Raw genomic sequence first — 19,624 nt, 5'->3', positions numbered from 1 at the left:
CACCTAAACTTCTTACTTTTGTTCACTTTAAAGGGTTAATTCGCACTGTTTAATACTGTGTAACTGTATTTTATGTGTATGTTGTGACTTATCCTGTTCATTTGCTCTGTATTTGCAATGCTCTGTGGAAAGGGTTAATGAATACTGAGAGACTTCTGGTACTTTGAATAAGAAACTGGTAATTTTCCACAGCTGCCATAGAGTTTAAAGAGGGAAAAAGCTAGACTTGTTGTCTGGTTTTGGCTTTGTTGTTATGTCTGAAAACTTGTTTTTGTCTGTGTCATTGCCATTGAGTATCATTAAAGCTCTAATGTAAGTCTAATGTAATGTAAGTCTATGCCAGACGGGAGTGGTAACTTTGTAATTGTTTGTGTTGAGTTTCTCCACTCCACTTGCAGGATGACAGGCCGAACTGGATGGACAAATGTCTTTTTTCGGCCTTATGTACTATGTTACTATGTTACTATGTTACTATGTTACTAGAAGGTTCCAGTCTAGCTAGAAATGGTATATAAGGAGAGCAGTCAGAGCCCCTAGTGTGCTGCAGTTAGGGAACAGTGCTTGGAAGAGGGGACTCTACCAGACTACTGAGTGACCAGGAGAAGACACTGAGACGGGGATACGCTGCCACAGACCCTGGATCACCAGCCTTTGACCAGGGTAACAGCCTTCTGAAGAGAGAGGGACAGCTAGCTCAGGCCTTTCCTCAGCATGAACCCTTCTTCTGCCAGGGAGGAGACTTGAGAAGCCATCCCTATGCCTCGCCTGTATTGTTTTGCACCTGAGATCCTCCTTTAAAGAAGCACCCTGGTTACTGCAGACCCTGACTCTCTGGACTTATTTACCATTGGGGAGCACCATGCATTACCATCCCTTCCAGAGAGCACCAACATGTGGTGACACCTCGACGATGTCCGGGGGACTCAGCGTAGCGTCGACAGGGACGAGCTTCCCTAGCGTCATCCGCGATGCAGGGACCAGGAGCGGGGAGCAGGGTAAGTATATTACCTGTGAGGGGCCCGGCACATGGGGGGGCTGTTTGAGAAGTTGGATAACCTCTTTAAAGACTGTGCAGATTGTATGATACTGAACACATGGAAAGGTATCTGTGGTGATAGCGTAGCTAAGGCCATCTTTATTGCTACCACTCTCAGGAGACCAAAGAGGTCAATGCCAGGTAGTTGAGTGCAACACAAGCCAGAGGGTGACTGAGCTGTTTCTTCTTAAATTAATGGTAACATTTGCTGACAGTGTTCAAGCCGGTACCACTAACGTCTGTTGCCTGTCAAAGAATTGTAACCATATTGCACAGACTGTCTCCGCCTGATTCCTTCCATCATCCTAGAGTGGGGAGTTCCTCATACCACTTGGCAACCAAAAGATCTTCCAATTTTCTCTAAGGGGACCTGGATATGAAGACAACCCCTTACATGCATCCCTGTTGTGGATGGTGCGGTTAAGCTCCCAGGTGTTAAGAGTTCCAGGGAGGTAGAAGAGAGACTGGGGCAGTTGTAACTCACAGTTGATCTTTACCTTTGTCTCCGGCGCACAGACAATACCTAGGATTTAATATTGATGGACTATCCTAAGGCTTGGACATCAATATCATATCTGTAGGGGTCTTACACCCAGCACTCTTGAAATCACCTGTTCTGCAGTAGCTTCTTCCATTGTATAGTGGATGGAGCTGGTTAGTAACCACCTAGTAATCCACTACACAAAGGACTGAGCTGTGTAAATCCAGTCCTCTTTATAAAAAGTAAGGTCATTTAGAATTTATTCTACAGGGGAGAGGCGCACAACGTGCCTCGTCTGCCCAGGGCTCATTCTTATAAGACTTGAGGATTGATAGAATAACAACGACTCATTGGCTCCTGAGGTCCCAATGTCTTTATTTCCATACATGTGAAGTTACAGGACTGAGCTCTTCAGGATTGTCAGGATGGATCCCAGCGCCAGGATGATGGCGGCATAGCTGGACTTGATGCTGGCGCCGCCGCTGGTGTTACACAGGTCGGTGGAGCAGCAGGAGACGGAGGCAGAGGCGAGGGAGAAACCACCGCTGGTGGGAGTGCAGGACAAGGCACACGTCTTAGTGATGGAGGTGGCGGAGATCCCAGCTGCAGGGGAAAACAAAATGTGATAAACTGACCGGCTCCAGTCATGTGACTAATCAGTGAGGTCAGTAAAAGAACGCTCATTACCAGGGTTGTATATAATTATATATAGGACTACCTCCCAACTATCCCGGTTTCAGCGGGATTCCAAGACTCCTCGGGGGCACTAAGGGGCATAACTATTGTGTGGGGGCACTAAGGCGAATAACTAATATGTGGGAGCACGAAATGGACTGGGCGTGTATACATAACCATTGGGTGGAGTTAGAGGCGTCGGTCAGTGAAAAAAATAACTCCCTCAGCTCTATAACGAAGCTGCTAATATCTTTCCCCTTGGGCTTTTTAAAAGTTTGGAGACATTTATGGGCAGTCACTGGTCAGGTCCCAGCTGTGACCACTCCGGGGCCTGGGACCATAAAACTGAGATACTGAACTCACCAACAGAGACGGACGCCACCGAGGTCTCACAATAGGTTTCCCCGTTGGTGCAGTTCGCCGCAGTCAGGCAGTCGGCGTTGGTAGTTGCTGATATACAGGTATAGCACTGTAGAGAGAGAGCTGCGGATACAGGGAAGATACAGGTCACATGTAGTCAGACGTGTGTGATACTCTCTAAAGAGCAGCTGTATCTAATCTCATCATGTGTGATACTGTCTGCTAAGGTGTTTATCTAATCCTGTCCTATATGATACTGACTGCTGAGCCATGTATCTAATCCTATCCTGTGTGATACTGTCTGCTGAGCTGTGTATCTAATCCTATCCTGTGTGATACTGTCTGCTGAGCCGTGTATCTAATCCTATCCTGTGTGATACTGTCTGCTGAGCCGTGTATCTAATCCTATCCTGTGTGATACTGCCTGCTGAGCTATGTATCTAATCCTATCCTGTGTGATACTGTCTGCTGAGCTGTGTATCTAATCTCATCATGTGTGATACTGTCTGCTGAGCTGTGTATCTAATCCTATCCTGTGTGATACTGTCTGCTGAGCCGTGTATCTAATCCTATCCTGTGTGATACTGTCTGCTGAGCCGTGTATCTAATCCTATCATGTGTGATACTGTCTGCTGAGCTGTGTATCTAATCCTACCATGTGTGATACTGTCTGCTGAGCTGTGTATCTAATCCTATCCTGTGTGATACCATCTGCTGAGCTGTGTATCTAATCCTATCATGTGTGATACTGTCTGCTGAGCTATGTACAGTCATGTGAAAAAATTAGGACACCCTTTGAAAGCATGTGGTTTTTTGTAACATTTTTAATAAAAGGTTATTTCATCTCCGTTTCAACAATACAGAGAGATTAAAGTAATCCGACTAAACAAAGAAAACTGAAGAAAAGTCTTTTCAAGATCTTCTGTAAATGTCATTCTACAAAAATGCCTATTCTAACTGAGGAAAAAGATAGGACACCCTTGCCCCTAATAGCGAGTGTTACCTCCTTTGGCTGAAATAACTGCAGTGAGACGGTTCTTGTAGCCATCTACCAGTCTTCGACATCGGTCTGAGGAAATTTTACCCCACTCCTCAATGCAGAACTTTTTCAGCTGTGAGATGTTTGAGGGGTTTCTTGCACGTACAGCCCTTTTCAAGTCACCCCACAGCATCTCAATGGGATTCAAATCTGGACTTTGACTTGGCCATTCCAGGACTCTCCATTTCTTCTTTTTCAGCCAATCTTTGGTTGATTTACTAGTATGTTTTGGGTCATTGTCATGTTGCATGGTCCAGTTCCGCTTCAGCTTTAATTTTCTAACTGATGGTCTCACATGTTCTTCAAGCACCTTCTGATACACAGTAGAATTCATCGTGGATTCTATGATGGTGAGCTGACCAGGTCCTGCTGCAGCAAAGCAGCCCCAAACCATGACACTTCCACCTCCATGCTTCACAGTTGGTATGAGGTTCTTTTCTTGGAATGCTGTGTTTGGTTTACGCCAAACATGTCCTCTGCTGTTGTGTCCAAATAATTCAATTTTGGACTCATCTGTCCAAAGAACATTATTCCAGAAGTCCTGGTCTTTGTCAACTTTATCTCTGGCAAATGTCAGTCTGGCCTCGATGTTTCTCTTGGAAAGCAAAGGTTTCCTCCTTGCACACCTCCCATGCAAGTTAAACTTGTACAGTCTCTTTCTGATTGTAGAGGCATGTACTTCTACATCAACAGTAGCCAGAGCCTGCTGTAGTTCTCGAGATGACACTTTAGGGTTTTTGGAGACCTCTTTTAGCATCTTGCGGTCTGCTCTTGGGGTGAACTTGCTGGGGCGACCAGTCCTGGGCATGTTGGCAGTTGTTTTGAAAGCCCTCCACTTGTAGACTATCTTCCGGACAGTGGAATGGCTGATTTCAAAATCTTTTGAGATCTTTTTAAATCCCTTCCCAGACTCATAGGCTGCTACAATCTTTTTTCTGAAGTCCTCTGACAGCTCTTTTGCTCTCACCATGGTGCTCACTCTCACTTCAACAGTCAGGAGCACACCAAACTAAATGTCTGAGGTTTAAATAGGGCAAGCCTCATTCAACATGCAGAGTAACGATCTACTAATTATGTGCACCTGGTGTGATATACCTGTGTGAGATCTGAGCCAATTTAAGAGGGAATACATGTGAGGGTGTCCTATCTTTTTCCTCAGTTAGAATAGGCATTTTTGTAGAATGACATTTACAGAAGATCTTGAAAAGACTTTTCTTCAGTTTTCTTTGTTTAGTTGGATTACTTTAATCTCTCTGCATTGTTGAAACGGAGATGAAATAACCTTTTATTAAAAATGTTACAAAAAACCACATGCTTTCAAAGGGTGTCCTAATTTTTTAACATGACTGTATCTAATCCCATCATGTGTGATACTGTCTGCTGAGCTGTGTATCTAATCCTATCATGTGTGATACTGTCTGCTGAGCTGTGTATCTAATCCTATCCTGTGTGATACTGTCTGCTGAGCTGTGTATCTAATCCTATCCTGTGTGATACTGTCTGATGAGCTGTGTATCTAATCCTATAATGTGTGATACTGTCTGATGAGCTGTGTATCTAATCCTATGCTGTGTGATACTGCCTGCTGAGCTGTGTATCTAATCCCATCCTGTGTGATACTGTCTGCTGAGCTGTGTATCTAATCCTATCCTATATGATACTGACTGCTGAGCTGTGTATCTAATCCTATCCTATATGATACTGACTGCTGAGCTGTGTATCTAATACTATCCTGTGTGATACTGTCTGCTGAGCTGTGTATCTAATCCCATCCTGTGTGATACTGTCTGCTGAGCTGTGTATCTAATCCTATCCTATATGATACTGACTGCTGAGCTGTGTATCTAATCCTATCCTATATGATACTGACTGCTGAGCTGTGTATCTAATACTATCCTGTGTAATACTGCCTGCTGAGCTGTGTATCTAATCCTATCCTGTGTGATACTGTCTGCTGAGCTGTGTATCTAATCCTATCCTGTGTGATACTGTCTGCTGGGCTGTGTATCTAATCCTATCCTGTGTGATACTGTCTGCTGAGCTGAGTATCTAATCCTATCCTGTGTGATACCGTCTGCTGAGCTGTGTATCTAATCCTATCCTGTATGATACTGTCTGCTGAGCTGTGTATCTAATCCTATCCTGTGTGATACTGTCTGCTGAACCGTGTATCTAATCCTATCATGTGTGATACTGTCTGCTGAGCTGTGTATCTAATCCTATCCTGTGTGATACTGTCTGCTGAGCTGTGTATCTAATCCTATCCTGTGTGATACTGTCTGCTGAGCTGTGTATCTAATCCTATCCTATATGATACTGTCTGCTGAGCTGTGTATCTAATCCTATCCTGTGTGATACTGTCTGCTGAGCTGTGTATCTAATCCTATCCTATATGATACTGACTGCTGAGCTGTGTATCTAATACTATCCTGTGTGATACTGCCTGCTGAGCTGTGTATCTAATCCTATCCTGTGTGATACTGTCTGCTGAGCTGTGTATCTAATCCTATCCTGTGTGATACTGTCTGCTGAGCTGTGTATCTAATCCTATCCTGTGTGATACTGTCTGCTGAGCTGTGTATCTAATCCTATCCTGTGTGATACTGTCTGCTGAGCTGTGTATCTAATCCTCTCCTCTGTGATACTGTCTGCTGAGCTGTGTATCTAATCCTCTCCTGTGTGATACTGTCTGCTGATCTGTGTATCTAATCCTATCCTGTGTGATACTGTCTGCTGAGCTGTGTATCTAATCCTCTCCTGTGTGATACTGTCTGCTGAGCTGTGTATCTAATCCTATCCTGTGTGATACTGTCTGCTGAGCTGTGTATCTAATCCTATCATGTGTGATACTGTCTGCTGAGCTGTGTATCTAATCCTATCCTGTGTGATACCGTCTGCTGAGCTGTGTATCTAATCCTATCCTGTGTGATACTGTCTGCTGAGCTGTGTATCTAATCCTATCCTGTGTGATACTGTCTGCTGAGCTGTGTATCTAATCCTATCCTGTGTGATACTGTCTGCTGAGCTGTGTATCTAATCCTATCCTGTGTGATACTGTCTGCTGAGCTGTGTATCTAATCCTCTCCTGTGATACCGTCTGCTGAGCTGTGTATCTAATCCTATCCTGTGTGATACTGCCTGCTGAGCTGTGTATCTAATCCTATCCTGTGTGATACTGTCTGCTGAGCTGTGTATCTTATCCGGTATACAGTCCACACAGCACTACACCCCCCATCATTCTAGCAGTGCACCCATCCTGCAGGGTCTTACCTGTGGCGGCACAGAGGGCGATCACCAGGAGGAGGCTCGTGTACGCTGCCATTGTGAGCGGAGTGATGTCTGACCGGCAGCCTCCTCCTCTATATATACAGGACTTTGTGTATGTAGAAAAAGGTTTCCATGAAAACCAGAAAATTCCTTTATTCCATCCTTCTTCTAAAGCAAAGCTGTAAAGAGTGTAACCTAATCCACAGCACAACATACGTGTGTATTCTAACAACTTCTGCATGTGCGGACAAAACGCATCAATCACCCATTATATGACCTGCAACCAACAACACCCGAGTCACTCCTAACCCATGACTACAATATCAAACATACCACACAGGAAAGTATCGAGGGCACAGGGCCGTATATAACACCCCATAATAACAGGACTGTATATAACACCCCCAGAATAACAGGACTGTATATAACACCCCAGAGTAACAGGACTGTATATAACATCCCAGAATAACAGGACTGTATATAACACCCCAGAATAACAGGACTGTATATAACATCCCAGAATAACAGGACTGTATATAACTCCCCAGAATAACAGGACTGTATATAACATCCCAGAATAACAGGACTGTATATAACACCCCAGAATAACAGGGCTGTATATAACCTCCCAGAATAACAGGACTGTATATAACCTCCCAGAATAACAGGACTGTATATAACACCCCAGAATAACAGGGCTGTATATAACCTCCCAGAATAACAGGACTGTATATAACACCCCAGAATAACAGGACTGTATATAACACCCCAGAATAACAGGACTGTATATAACACCCCAGAATAACAGGACTGTATATAACATCCCAGAATAACATGACTGTATATAACACCCCAGAATAACAGGACTGTATATAACACCCCAGAATAACAGGACTGTATATAACACCCCAGAATAACAGGACTGTATATAACACCCCAGAGAGACAGGACTGTATATAACATCCCAGAATAACATGACTGTATATAACACCCCAGAATAACAGGACTGTATATAACACCCCAGAATAACAGGACTGTATATAACACCCCAGAATAACAGGGCTGTATATAACCTCCCAGAATAACAGGACTGTATATAACACCCCAGAATAACAGGACTGTATATAACACCCCAGAGAGACAGGACTGTATATAACATCCCAGAATAACATGACTGTATATAACACCCCAGAATAACAGGACTGTATATAACACCCCAGAATAACAGGACTGTATATAACACCCCAGAATAACAGGACTGTATATAACACCCAGAGAGACAGGACTGTATATAACACCCCAGAATAACAGGACTGTATATAACACCCCAGAGAGACAGGACTGTATATAACACCCCAGAATAACAGGACTGTATATAACACCCCAGAGAGACAGGACTGTATATAACACCCCAGAGAGACAGGACTGTATATAACACCCCAGAGAGACAGGACTGTATATAACACCCCAGAATAACAGGACTGTATATAACACCCCAGAGAGACAGGACTGTATATAACACCCCAGAATAACAGGACTGTATATAACTCCCCAGAGAGACAGGACTGTATATAACACCCCAGAATAACAGGACTGTATATAACACCCCAGAGAGACAGGACTGTATATAACACCCCAGATAACAGGACTGTATATAACACCCAAATAACAGGACTGTATATAACACCCAAATAACAGGACTGTATATAACACCCCAGAATAACAGGACTGTATATAACACCCCAGAATAACAGGACTGTATATAACACCCCAGAATAACAGGACTGTATATAACACCCCAGAATAACAGGACTGTATATAACCCCCAGAATAACAGGACTGTATATAACACCCCAGAATAACAGGACTGTATATAACACCCCAGAATAACAGGACTGTATATAACACCCCAGAATAACAGGACTGTATATAACACCCCAGAATAACAGGACTGTATATAACACCCCAGAATAACAGGACTGTATATAACACCCCAGAATAACAGGACTGTATATAACACCCCAGAATAACAGGACTGTATATAACACCCCAGAATAACAGGACTGTATAAACACCCCAGAATAACAGGACTGTATATAACACCCAGAATAACAGGACTGTATATAACACCAGAATAACAGGACTGTATATAACACCCCAGAATAACAGGACTGTATATAACACCCCAGAATAACAGGACTGTATATAACACCCCAGAATAACAGGACTGTATATAACACCCCAGAATAACAGGACTGTATATAACATCCCAGAATAACAGGACTGTATATAACACCCAGAATAACAGGACTGTATATAACACCCCAGAATAACAGGACTGTATATAACACCCCAGAATAACAGGACTGTATATAACACCCCAGAGAGACAGGACTGTATATAACACCCCAGAGAGACAGGACTGTATATAACACCCAAAATAACAGGACTGTATATAACACCCAGAATAACAGGACTGTATATAACACCCCAGAATAACAGGACTGTATATAACACCCCAGAATAACAGGACTGTATATAACACCCCAGAATAACAGGACTGTATATAACACCCCAGAATAACAGGACTGTATATAACACCCCAGAATAACAGGACTGTATATAACACCCCAGAATAACAGGACTGTATATAACACCCCAGAATAACAGGACTGTATATAACACCCCAGAATAACAGGACTGTATATAACACCCCAGAATAACAGGACTGTATATAACACCCCAGAATAACAGGACTGCATATAACACCCCAGAATAACAGGACTGTATATAACACCCCCAGAATAACTGGACTGTATATAACACCCCAGAATAACAGGACTGTATATAACACCCCAGAATAACAGGACTGTATATAACACTGCAGAATAACAGGACTGTATATAACACCCCAGAATAACAGGACTGTATATAACACCCCAGAATAACAGGACTGTATATAACACCCCAGAATAACAGGACTGTATATAACATCCCAGAATAACAGGACTGTATATAACACCCAGAATAACAGGACTGTATATAACACCCCAGAATAACAGGACTGTATATAACACCCCAGAATAACAGGACTGTATATAACACCCCAGAATAACAGGACTGTATATAACACCCCAGAATAACAGGACTGTATATAACACCCCAGAATACAGGACTGTATATAACACCCCAGAATAACAGGACTGTATATAACACCCCAGAATAACAGGACTGTATATAACACCCCAGAATAACAGGACTGTATATAACACCCCAGAGAGACAGGACTGTATATAACACCCCCAGAATAACTGGACTGTATATAACACCCCAGAATAACAGGACTGTATATAACACCCCAGAATAACAGGACTGTATATAACACTGCAGAATAACAGGACTGTATATAACACCCCAGAATAACAGGACTGTATATAACACCCCAGAATAACAGGACTGTATATAACATCCCAGAATAACAGGACTGTATATAACACCCAGAATAACAGGACTGTATATAACACCCCAGAATAACAGGACTGTATATAACACCCCAGAATAACAGGACTGTACAGGGAGTGCAGAATTATTAGGCAAATGAGTATTTTGACCACATCATCCTCTTTATGCATGTTGTCTTACTCCAAGCTGTATAGGCTCGAAAGCCTACTACCAATTAAGCATATTAGGTGATGTGCATCTCTGTAATGAGAAGGGGTGTGGTCTAATGACATCAACACCCTATATCAGGTGTGCATAATTATTAGGCAACTTCCTTTCCTTTTGCAAAATGGGTCAAAAGAAGGACTTGACAGGCTCAGAAAAGTCAGAAATAGTGAGATATCTTGCAGAGGGATGCAGCACTCTTAAAATTGCAAAGCTTCTGAAGCGTGATCATCGAACAATCAAGCGTTTCATTCAAAATAGTCAACAGGGTCGCAAGAAGCGCGTGGAAAAACCAAGGCGCAAAATAACTGCCCATGAACTGAGAAAAGTCAAGCGTGCAGCTGCCAAGATGCCACTTGCCACCAGTTTGGCCATATTTCAGAGCTGCAACATCACTGGAGTGCCCAAAAGCACAAGGTGTGCAATACTCAGAGACATGGCCAAGGTAAGAAAGGCTGAAAGACGACCACCACTGAACAAGACACACAAGCTGAAACGTCAAGACTGGGCCAAGAAATATCTCAAGACTGATTTTTCTAAGGTTTTATGGACTGATGAAATGAGAGTGAGTCTTGATGGGCCAGATGGCTGGATTGGTAAAGGGCAGAGAGCTCCAGTCCGACTCAGACGCCAGCAAGGTGGAGGTGGAGTACTGGTTTGGGCTGGTATCATCAAAGATGAGCTTGTAGGGCCTTTTTGGGAGACACCTTCTTCAAGCAGTGGTACAGGAAGAAGTCTGCAAGGTAAGAAAAACATGATTTTCATGCAGGACAATGCTCCATCACACGCGTCCAAGTACTCCACAACGTGGCTGGCAAGAAAGGGTATAAAAGAAGAAAATCTAATGACATGGCCTCCCTGTTCACCTGATCTGAACCCCATTGAGAACCTGTGGTCCATCATCAAATGTGAGATTTACAAGGAGGGAAAACAGTCCACCTCTCTGAACAGTGTCTGGGAGGCTGTGGTTGCTGCTGCACGCAATGTTGATGGTGAACAGATCAAAACACTGACAGAATCCATGGATGGCAGGCTTCTGAGTGTCCTTGCAAAGAAAGGTGGCTATATTGGCCACTGATTTGTTTTTGTTTTGTTTTTGAATGTCAGAAATGTATATTTGTGAATGTTGAGATGTTATATTGGTTTCACTGGTAAAAATAAATAATTGAAATGGGTATATTTGTTTTTTGTTAAGTTGCCTAATAATTATGCACAGTAATAGTCACCTGCACACACAGATATCCCCCTAAAATAGCTAAAACTAAAAACAAACTAAAAACTACTTCCAAAAATATTCAGCTTTGATATTAATGAGTTTTTTGGGTTCATTGAGAACATGGTTGTTGTTCAATAATAAAATTAATCCTCAAAAATACAACTTGCCTAATAATTCTGCACTCCCTGTAGTGTCAGTTGATATTTGGGACTTGTATCTCTCTTCAGTGTTAACTGAATTGCAAGGTTCTCTTAATTGGTAACAAACTTATAAAACATCCTAACAATCTGCTCCAATATTCCCTTTTAGTTGAGTGGCTTTTTGTATTGTTGGCTACTTTCACACTCGCCTTTGGTGGGGATCAGTCCTGGATCTGCACAGACGGATCCGTTCAGATAATACAACATCTGCATCCGTTCAGAACGGATCCGTTTGTATTATCTTTAACATAGCCAAGACGGATCCGTTTTCTATTGTGCCAGATTGTGTAATAGAAAACAGATCCGTCCCCATTGACTTACATTGTGTGTCAGAACGGATCCGTTTGGCTCCGCTTCGTCAGACGGACACCATAATGCTGCAGGCCGCCTCCAGAGCGGAATGGAGACGGAACGGAGGCAAACTGACGCATTCTGAGCGGATCCTTTTCCATTCAGAATGCATTAGGGCAAAACTGATCCGTTTTGGACCGAGTGTGAGAGCCCTGAACGGATCTCACAAACGGAAAGCCAAAACGCCAGTGTGAAAGTAGCCTTACTCATATGTAATTTGCATATATTATATTATTAAAGCGCTTTCTTTAATCTGTAGTTGTTTTCAGCAATGCTTCATGTATTTGTTACTCACGGATCCTGATACAATGAGCGCTCGTCTCCCACAGACAGAATCTTTACATGCCGGCTGAAATATGCAGCGTCTCCTCTCGTGCTTATCCGCGCGCATGCGTACTGGGATCGTTAAGATGCCAAGAGCCGGCCGGGGCTCTGCTGTACCCCAACACTGGTAGATATCGATGCACACCTTCAGCTTGGAAACCGCCACCAGACGTGTTTCAGAACCTACTGTTCCTTCCTCAGTGGTACAAGACTAATGAATGATTACTGGGACCTAACACACATGTTTTAAACCCTCTTAGGTAGGTTCAAATCTCTGGCAATCACTTAGGCCCCTTGACACGGGCGTTGCAGGAAAATGTGCGGGTGCGTTGGGGAAACACGTGCGATTTTTCCGCACGAGTGCAAAACATTGTAATGCGTTTTGCACGCGCGTGAGAAAAATCGGCATGTTTGGTACCCAAACCCGAACTTCTTCACAGAGGTTCGGGTTTGGGTTCGGTGTTCTGTAGATTGTATTATTTTCCCTTATAACATGGTTATAAGGGAAAATAATAGCATTCTGAATACAGACTGCATAGTACAATAGCGCTGGAGGGGTTAAAAAAATAAATAAAATAATTTAACTCACCTTAATCCACTTGATTGCGCAGTCGGAATCTCCTTCTGTCTTCTTTGCTGTGTACAGGAAAAGGACCTGTGGTGACGTCACTCCGGTCATCACATGGTCCATCACATGATCCATCACCATGGTAAAAGATCATGTGATGACCGGAGTGACGTCACCACAGGTCCTGTTCCTGCACACAGCAAAGAAGAAGACAGAAGAGAAGCCGGCTGCGCGATCAAGTGGATTAAGGTGAGTTACATTTTTTTTTATTTTTTTTTAACCCCTCCAGCGCTATTGTACTATGCATTCTGTATTCAGAATGCTATTATTTTCCCTTATAACCATGTTATAAGGGAAAATAATAATGATCGGGTCTCCATCCCGATCGTCTCCTAGCAACTGTGCGTGAAAATCGCACTGCATCCGCACTTGATGCGGATGCTTGCGATTTTCACGCAACCCCATTAACGTCTATGGGGCCTGCGTGACGTGAAAAACGCACAAAGAGGAGCATGCTGCGATTTTCACGCAACGCACAAGTGATGCGTGAAAATCACTGCACGTGTGCACAGTCCCATAGAAATGAATGGGTCGGTATTCAACATAGTTGTTTCATCTTCTCCTAACATATATTATACTATTAAAAAATATACAATAGAAAATAATAAAAAAAATAGAAAAATAAGAAAAAAAAATAGAAAAATAAGAAAAAAATAAGAAAAAAAGAGAAGAAAAGATAAAAAAAAAAAGGGGAAAAAAGAGAAAAGACAAAATCTTAAAAATTGATCGAAGTAGGGGGTGAGGGGAAGGCCACTGGGAGCGTCACTGCGCTGATATACAGCCTGGCATTGACGCTTCATGTCTTCACAGGTCACAACAGTTACCAAACCGGTCACACCATAGACCTTTTCTTTTCCCAAAGACACATAGAATTTGCAGTCAATCACGGGGGGACATGATACCGACGACCAGTCAGGCGCTATTTACCCGCAAAATCCTTTTCACAAACAACACATCTCAACTGAAAAAGCGAACACGAAGAGGAGCAGCCAAGCGAAGGCCCGAAACAGAAAATAGGGAAATCGCAGGCGACAACATAATGAATTTGAGACCTATTTTAAATAAACAATCTGAGAGACCATGGTTCGGTGCTCTCCCCACGACACACCCAATGTCGATAAGAGAAAATTATAAAAGTATATATATAGTTGGGGGGGCACTCAGCTAGTTAGCACTGCAAGGAATTGCACAAGTCGATAGATATATGATAATAAAAATATATTAAACAATAATATACAATTGTACAAAAATGTGATCGGTGGATGTCGAGCTGGCTGCCCTATAATGGACTAAATCCAACCAAACATCCACCAAATACGGTCCGTTACTATACCTCTGGTCAATACTCAATACCGAATTGTTTCAGCCAGACATTTACCACACGTGTGGAACGAGATCACACATGATATACATAAGAGGCATACAGATCAAGCAAACATAATATAATTGGCCAACTAATAATAAAAATAAAAATGATAATAAAAATTGAAAATAGTAAAAATAATTTATAAAAAATCCAGAAAATAAATGGAATGGTATATAAAAAACTGTTGGAGATGTAATATAGCTCCTTATAATTGTGCCAGTTGTTTAATGTATAATTCCCATATATAGAGTGTCTATAGTACATCTGTGGTTGATACAGGGTCTATATGATATTCCGGATAGTATTATAGTTTTTTAATAATAATGGTTGATTGTCAATGTCCAGCAGTATTTATAGTGCAAAAATAATATGGGAATAAGGGCAACAAAGTCCATACAGTCAGTGCTGTATCTTAATCTTAGTTCATCTTTACATTGTGCATAGGTAAGTAATCGTAAGTCACAGGAGGACTCATGAGGCAGTACATTGCCGACCCTGTAGAGGGCTAATAGTGCCTGCATTAGCAACTAAAACCCACTCACTGCGTATCTGTTGCTTTTCTGAATTGGCTTGTCAGCGTGGCGCCCCACGTGGTCCCGAGCGGTAGCACTTGTACAGATAAGGAGCGCTGTTCGAACGCAGGAGGTAGAAGTGAAGATAGTAGTCCATTCCCGTGCATTGAAGCGGTGGGGGGAAGAGGCAGACAATCGTTATCAGTTGTAGTTACTGCTGTATCTGACTGTTTATTCACCAAACGCGTTTCGGAGCTAATTGCTCCTTCTTCAGTGGCTCGCAGTAACTGGTTTGCTAGCCCCTTATATAGGGCATTCCATCATTAAGGGAGGCATCAGTAAAGGATCGGGTAGCAGTCAAAAATTGGACCGGATCAGTTGTTTGTAATCACGAACAACAGTATACAGTGGCGGAAATAATTATTTGACCCCTCACTGATTTTGTAAGTTTGTCCAATGACAAAGAAATGAAAAGTCTCAGAACAGTATCATTTCAATGGTAGGTTTATTGTAACAGTGGCAGATAGCACATCAAAAGGAAAATCGAAAAAATAACTTTAAATAAAAGATAGCAACTGATTTGCATTTCATTGAGTGAAATAAGTATTTGAACCCTCTAACAAAAAAAGACTTAATACTTGGTGGAAAAACCCTTGTTTGCAAGCACAGAGGTCAAACGTTTCTTGTAATTGATGACCAGGTTTGCGCACATTTTAGGAGGAATGTTGGTCCACTCCTCTTTGCAGATCATCTCTAAATCCCTAAGGTTTCGAGGCTGTCTCTGTGCAACTCTGAGCTTGAGCTCCCTCCATAGGTTTTCGATTGGATTAAGGTCCGGAGACTGACTAGGCCACTCCATGACCTTAATGTGCTTCTTCTTGAGCCACTCCTTTGTTGCCTTTGCTGTATGTTTTGGGTCATTGTCGTGCTGGAACACCCATCCACGACCCATTTTCAGTTTCCTGGCAGAGGGAAGGAGGTTGTCGCTCAGGATTTCACGATACATGGCTCCGTCCATTTTCCCGTTTATGCGAATAAGTTGTCCTGTGCCCTTAGCAGAAAAACACCCCCAAAGCAAAATGTTTCCACCCCCATGCTTGACGGTGGGGACGGTGTTTTGGGGGTCATAGGCAGCATTTTTCTTCCTCCAAACACAGCGAGTTGAGTTAATGCCAAAGAGCTCTATTTTGGTCTCATCAGACCACAGCACCTTCTCCCAGTCACTCTCTGAATCATTCAGGTGTTCATTGGCAAACTTCAGACGGGCCTGCACATGTGCCTTCCTGAGCAGGGGGACCTTGCGAGCCCTGCAGGATTTTAATCCATTGCGGTGTAATGTGTTTCCAATGGTTTTCTTGGTGACTGTGGTCCCTGCTAATTTGAGGTCATTAACTAACTCCTCCCGTGTAGTTCTAGGATGCTTTTTCACCTTTCTCAGAACCATTGACACCCCACGAGGTGAGATCTTGCGTGGAGCCCCAGAGCGAGGTCGATTGATGGTCATTTTGTGCTCCTTCCATTTTCGAACAATCGCACCAACAGTTGTCACCTTCTCTCCCAGCTTCTTGCTAATGGTTTTGTAGCCCATTCCAGCCTTGTGCAGGTCTACAATTTTGTCTCTGACATCCTTGGACAGCTCTTTGGTCTTTCCCATGTTGGAGAGTTTGGAGTCTGCTTGATTGATTGATTCTGTGGACAGGTGTCTTTTATACAGGTGACTAGTTAAGACAGGTGTCCTTAATGAGGGTGACTAATTGAGTAGAAGTGTCTAACCACTCTGTGGGAGCCAGAACTCTTAATGGTTGGTAGGGGTTCAAATACTTATTTCACTCAATGAAATGCAAATCAGTTGCTATCTTTTATTTAAAGTTATTTTTTCGATTTTCCTTTTGATGTGCTATCTGCCACTGTTACAATAAACCTACCATTGAAATGATACTGTTCTGAGACTTTTCATTTCTTTGTCATTGGACAAACTTACAAAATCAGTGAGGGGTCAAATAATTATTTCCGCCACTGTATGTGAATTCATATCTGTGCTTTATATAGGATATTGTACATGAAGTCACATTTATATGACAAATTGCATAGATGATAAATAAAAATAAAAAAAGGCATATAGGGGAAGAATAGGGTTGAGCGAACCCGAACTGTAAAGTTTATTTTCAGTAAAAGTTCGGGTTCGGTGTTCAGCGATTTAATGCCCGCTGTGCCCCCAATACTATACTGCAGAAACAGTCCCCCTGGAAATACTACTACCACACAGATAGTGCCCCCAATTCTGTGCCCCCAATACTATACTGCAGAAACAGTCCCCCTGAAAATACTGCTACCACACAGATAGTGCCCCCAATACTGTGCCCGCTGTGCCCCCAATACTATACTGCAGATACAGCCCCCCTGGAAATACTGCTACCACACAGATAGTGCCCCCTTAAACAAGTATTGGCACACAGTGCTCTAAAAAAATAACTGCGCCCAGACACTAATAGTATAAAAAAAATGTCCCCCAAAAATAAATGTGCTAAGCTGATACTATGCCAGGGTGCCTCCCAAAGTAACAGTGCTCCCCAAAATCCCACAGAGCACACTTAGTAGTAATAATGCCCCTATAGTGCCCATACTAGTAATCATGTTCCTCATAGCCCCCCAGTAGTAGTAAAGCTTCCCATAATACCCCCTAGTAGTAATAATTCTCCCTATAATATGACAGTACATGAAATACCCCTGCTTAGTGCCCGCAGTTGAGCTGCTGCCTGAGCCGGCCTCTGATAGGCTGCAGGCATTAGTGCCTGCGGCCTATCAGAAGACCAGGGGAGGGACACACCTCTCTCCCCTGCCCCACAGCACACAACCGCCACCGCCGCCGCCGCAATTATATCCAGGGCCACGCCACCTGTGGTGATCGGCGGTGCGGCCCTGAGGAATTAAAAAAATATATATATTTGTTAAAGACAGCCCAGTGGCCGTTTTTTTAGGGCGGCCTGGGGGGCAATTGCCCAGCCCGCCCCTGTAGGAGCATCTGGTCCTCGTCCCCACCATTCAGCCTCATAGGCCTCAGGCAGGGGCCTGACCATGTGACTGCTATGGGGCCCAGGGCAAGAGGGGGCCCAGTCTTAGTTGTAATTATCTCCTCTTTACTGGAGGTGAAAACTTGGACAGGACTCTACCCTCTAAAGGAACAACTTTTAGCAAATGAGGCAGCGGAAAAATGGCCCAAGGGTCATTGAAAGGGGTTTAGACAGAAACCCTTCTGTCCTGTGTGGGGGGCCTGGTTCGATCCTTGCTATGGGGCCCTTACTTCTCTATGTACGCCACTAGGCCTGATCGTTTGAAATCTATATTTCCAGACCCCCAACTCCTGTGCTATAGACAGCCCCTAATCACAAAAATATCATTGTCAGAAGCTCACTATCCTCTCAAACAACAACAGGAACATTCCCCGGCAACCAGACCAAGTGTAAGACCTGTTCACACATGATGTCTACTGATACAGATCAGGACTACAAGATCCCAGGTGCGTTTACCTGCACCACGCAAAATGTGGTCTATTTGATTGTATGTACCAAATGTCCTACTGGGGGACTCTATGTCGGTGAAACCGGTCAAAAACATAAAACAAGAATGAACTCTCATCGCCACACAATAACAGAAGAAAGGAAAGATCTGCCTGTACCGAAACACTTTTGCAGCCATGACTACAACATCACAGACATGAAAGTAGTGATATTGAAAGGAAATTTCACATCTCAGAAGGACAGGAGAATCTGGAAATACAAGTTCATGACGACCTGTGACTCACTCAGACCAGCAATGGAATGTCTCATGGATTTATGTCCTTCTACATCTCTTCAACTCCTCAGACCTCTTGGGTTCATCACATTCATGTGGTGTCAATTAGAGGACACTTCTTATCTAGAAGTCTCATGTATAAGGGCTCCAACAATTTACTGCTACAAAAAAGATTGTTAGCCCTCCACTCATATTGATCAGTTTAACCCCTTCAGGACCCTGGGATTTTCCATTTTTGCATTTTCGTTTTTCACTCCCCACCTTCCCATAGTCCTAACTCTTTGATTTTTCCATTCACATAGCCGTATGAGGGCTTATTTTTTGCGGGAAAGGTTGTACTTCCTAATGGCACCATTTTACAGTTGCATACCATGTAGTAGGGAGCAGGCAAAAAATTCCAAATGGGGTAGAATTGGTAAAAAAACGCAATTCTGATAAAGGTTTTAATTTTAGAATTTTTTTTACACTGTACACTATGCGGTAAAATTGACCTGTTATCTTCATTCTCCAGGTCAGTACGGTTCCAACGATACCACACTTGAATAATTTTTCTTGCAATTTAATACTGGAAAAAAAAATTAAAACCTTTGAGGAACAAAATCTTATTTTTTCATAACCATATTCTGACCCCTATAACTTTTTTGTAGCTATGTGTACGGGGCTGTGTGAGGGCTCATTTTTTGCGGCACGATCAGTTTTTTTCAGTAATAC

At 42.9% G+C, this 19,624-nt stretch overlaps 1 protein-coding gene across 1 annotated transcript; it reads right to left on the bottom strand.

Moving 5' to 3' along the window:
* Positions 1-1,911: 1,911 nt before the first annotated feature.
* LOC122939277 (lymphocyte antigen 6E-like) lies at positions 1,912-6,913 on the bottom strand. The gene is made up of 3 exons (XM_044295349.1): positions 6,862-6,913; positions 2,556-2,675; positions 1,912-2,120 (listed from the first exon to the last, which is right to left on the bottom strand). The coding sequence occupies exons 1-3, from the start codon at positions 6,911-6,913 to the stop codon at positions 1,912-1,914; spliced, it is 381 nt and encodes a 126-aa protein (XP_044151284.1).
* Positions 6,914-19,624: the final 12,711 nt, after the last annotated feature.

This window comes from Bufo gargarizans, chromosome 5, assembly GCF_014858855.1.
Source record: "Bufo gargarizans isolate SCDJY-AF-19 chromosome 5, ASM1485885v1, whole genome shotgun sequence".
Taxonomy (NCBI): Eukaryota; Metazoa; Chordata; class Amphibia; order Anura; family Bufonidae; genus Bufo; species Bufo gargarizans.
Note: the sequence above shows the minus strand (reverse complement) of the source record. Positions and strands in the feature narration are given on the sequence as shown.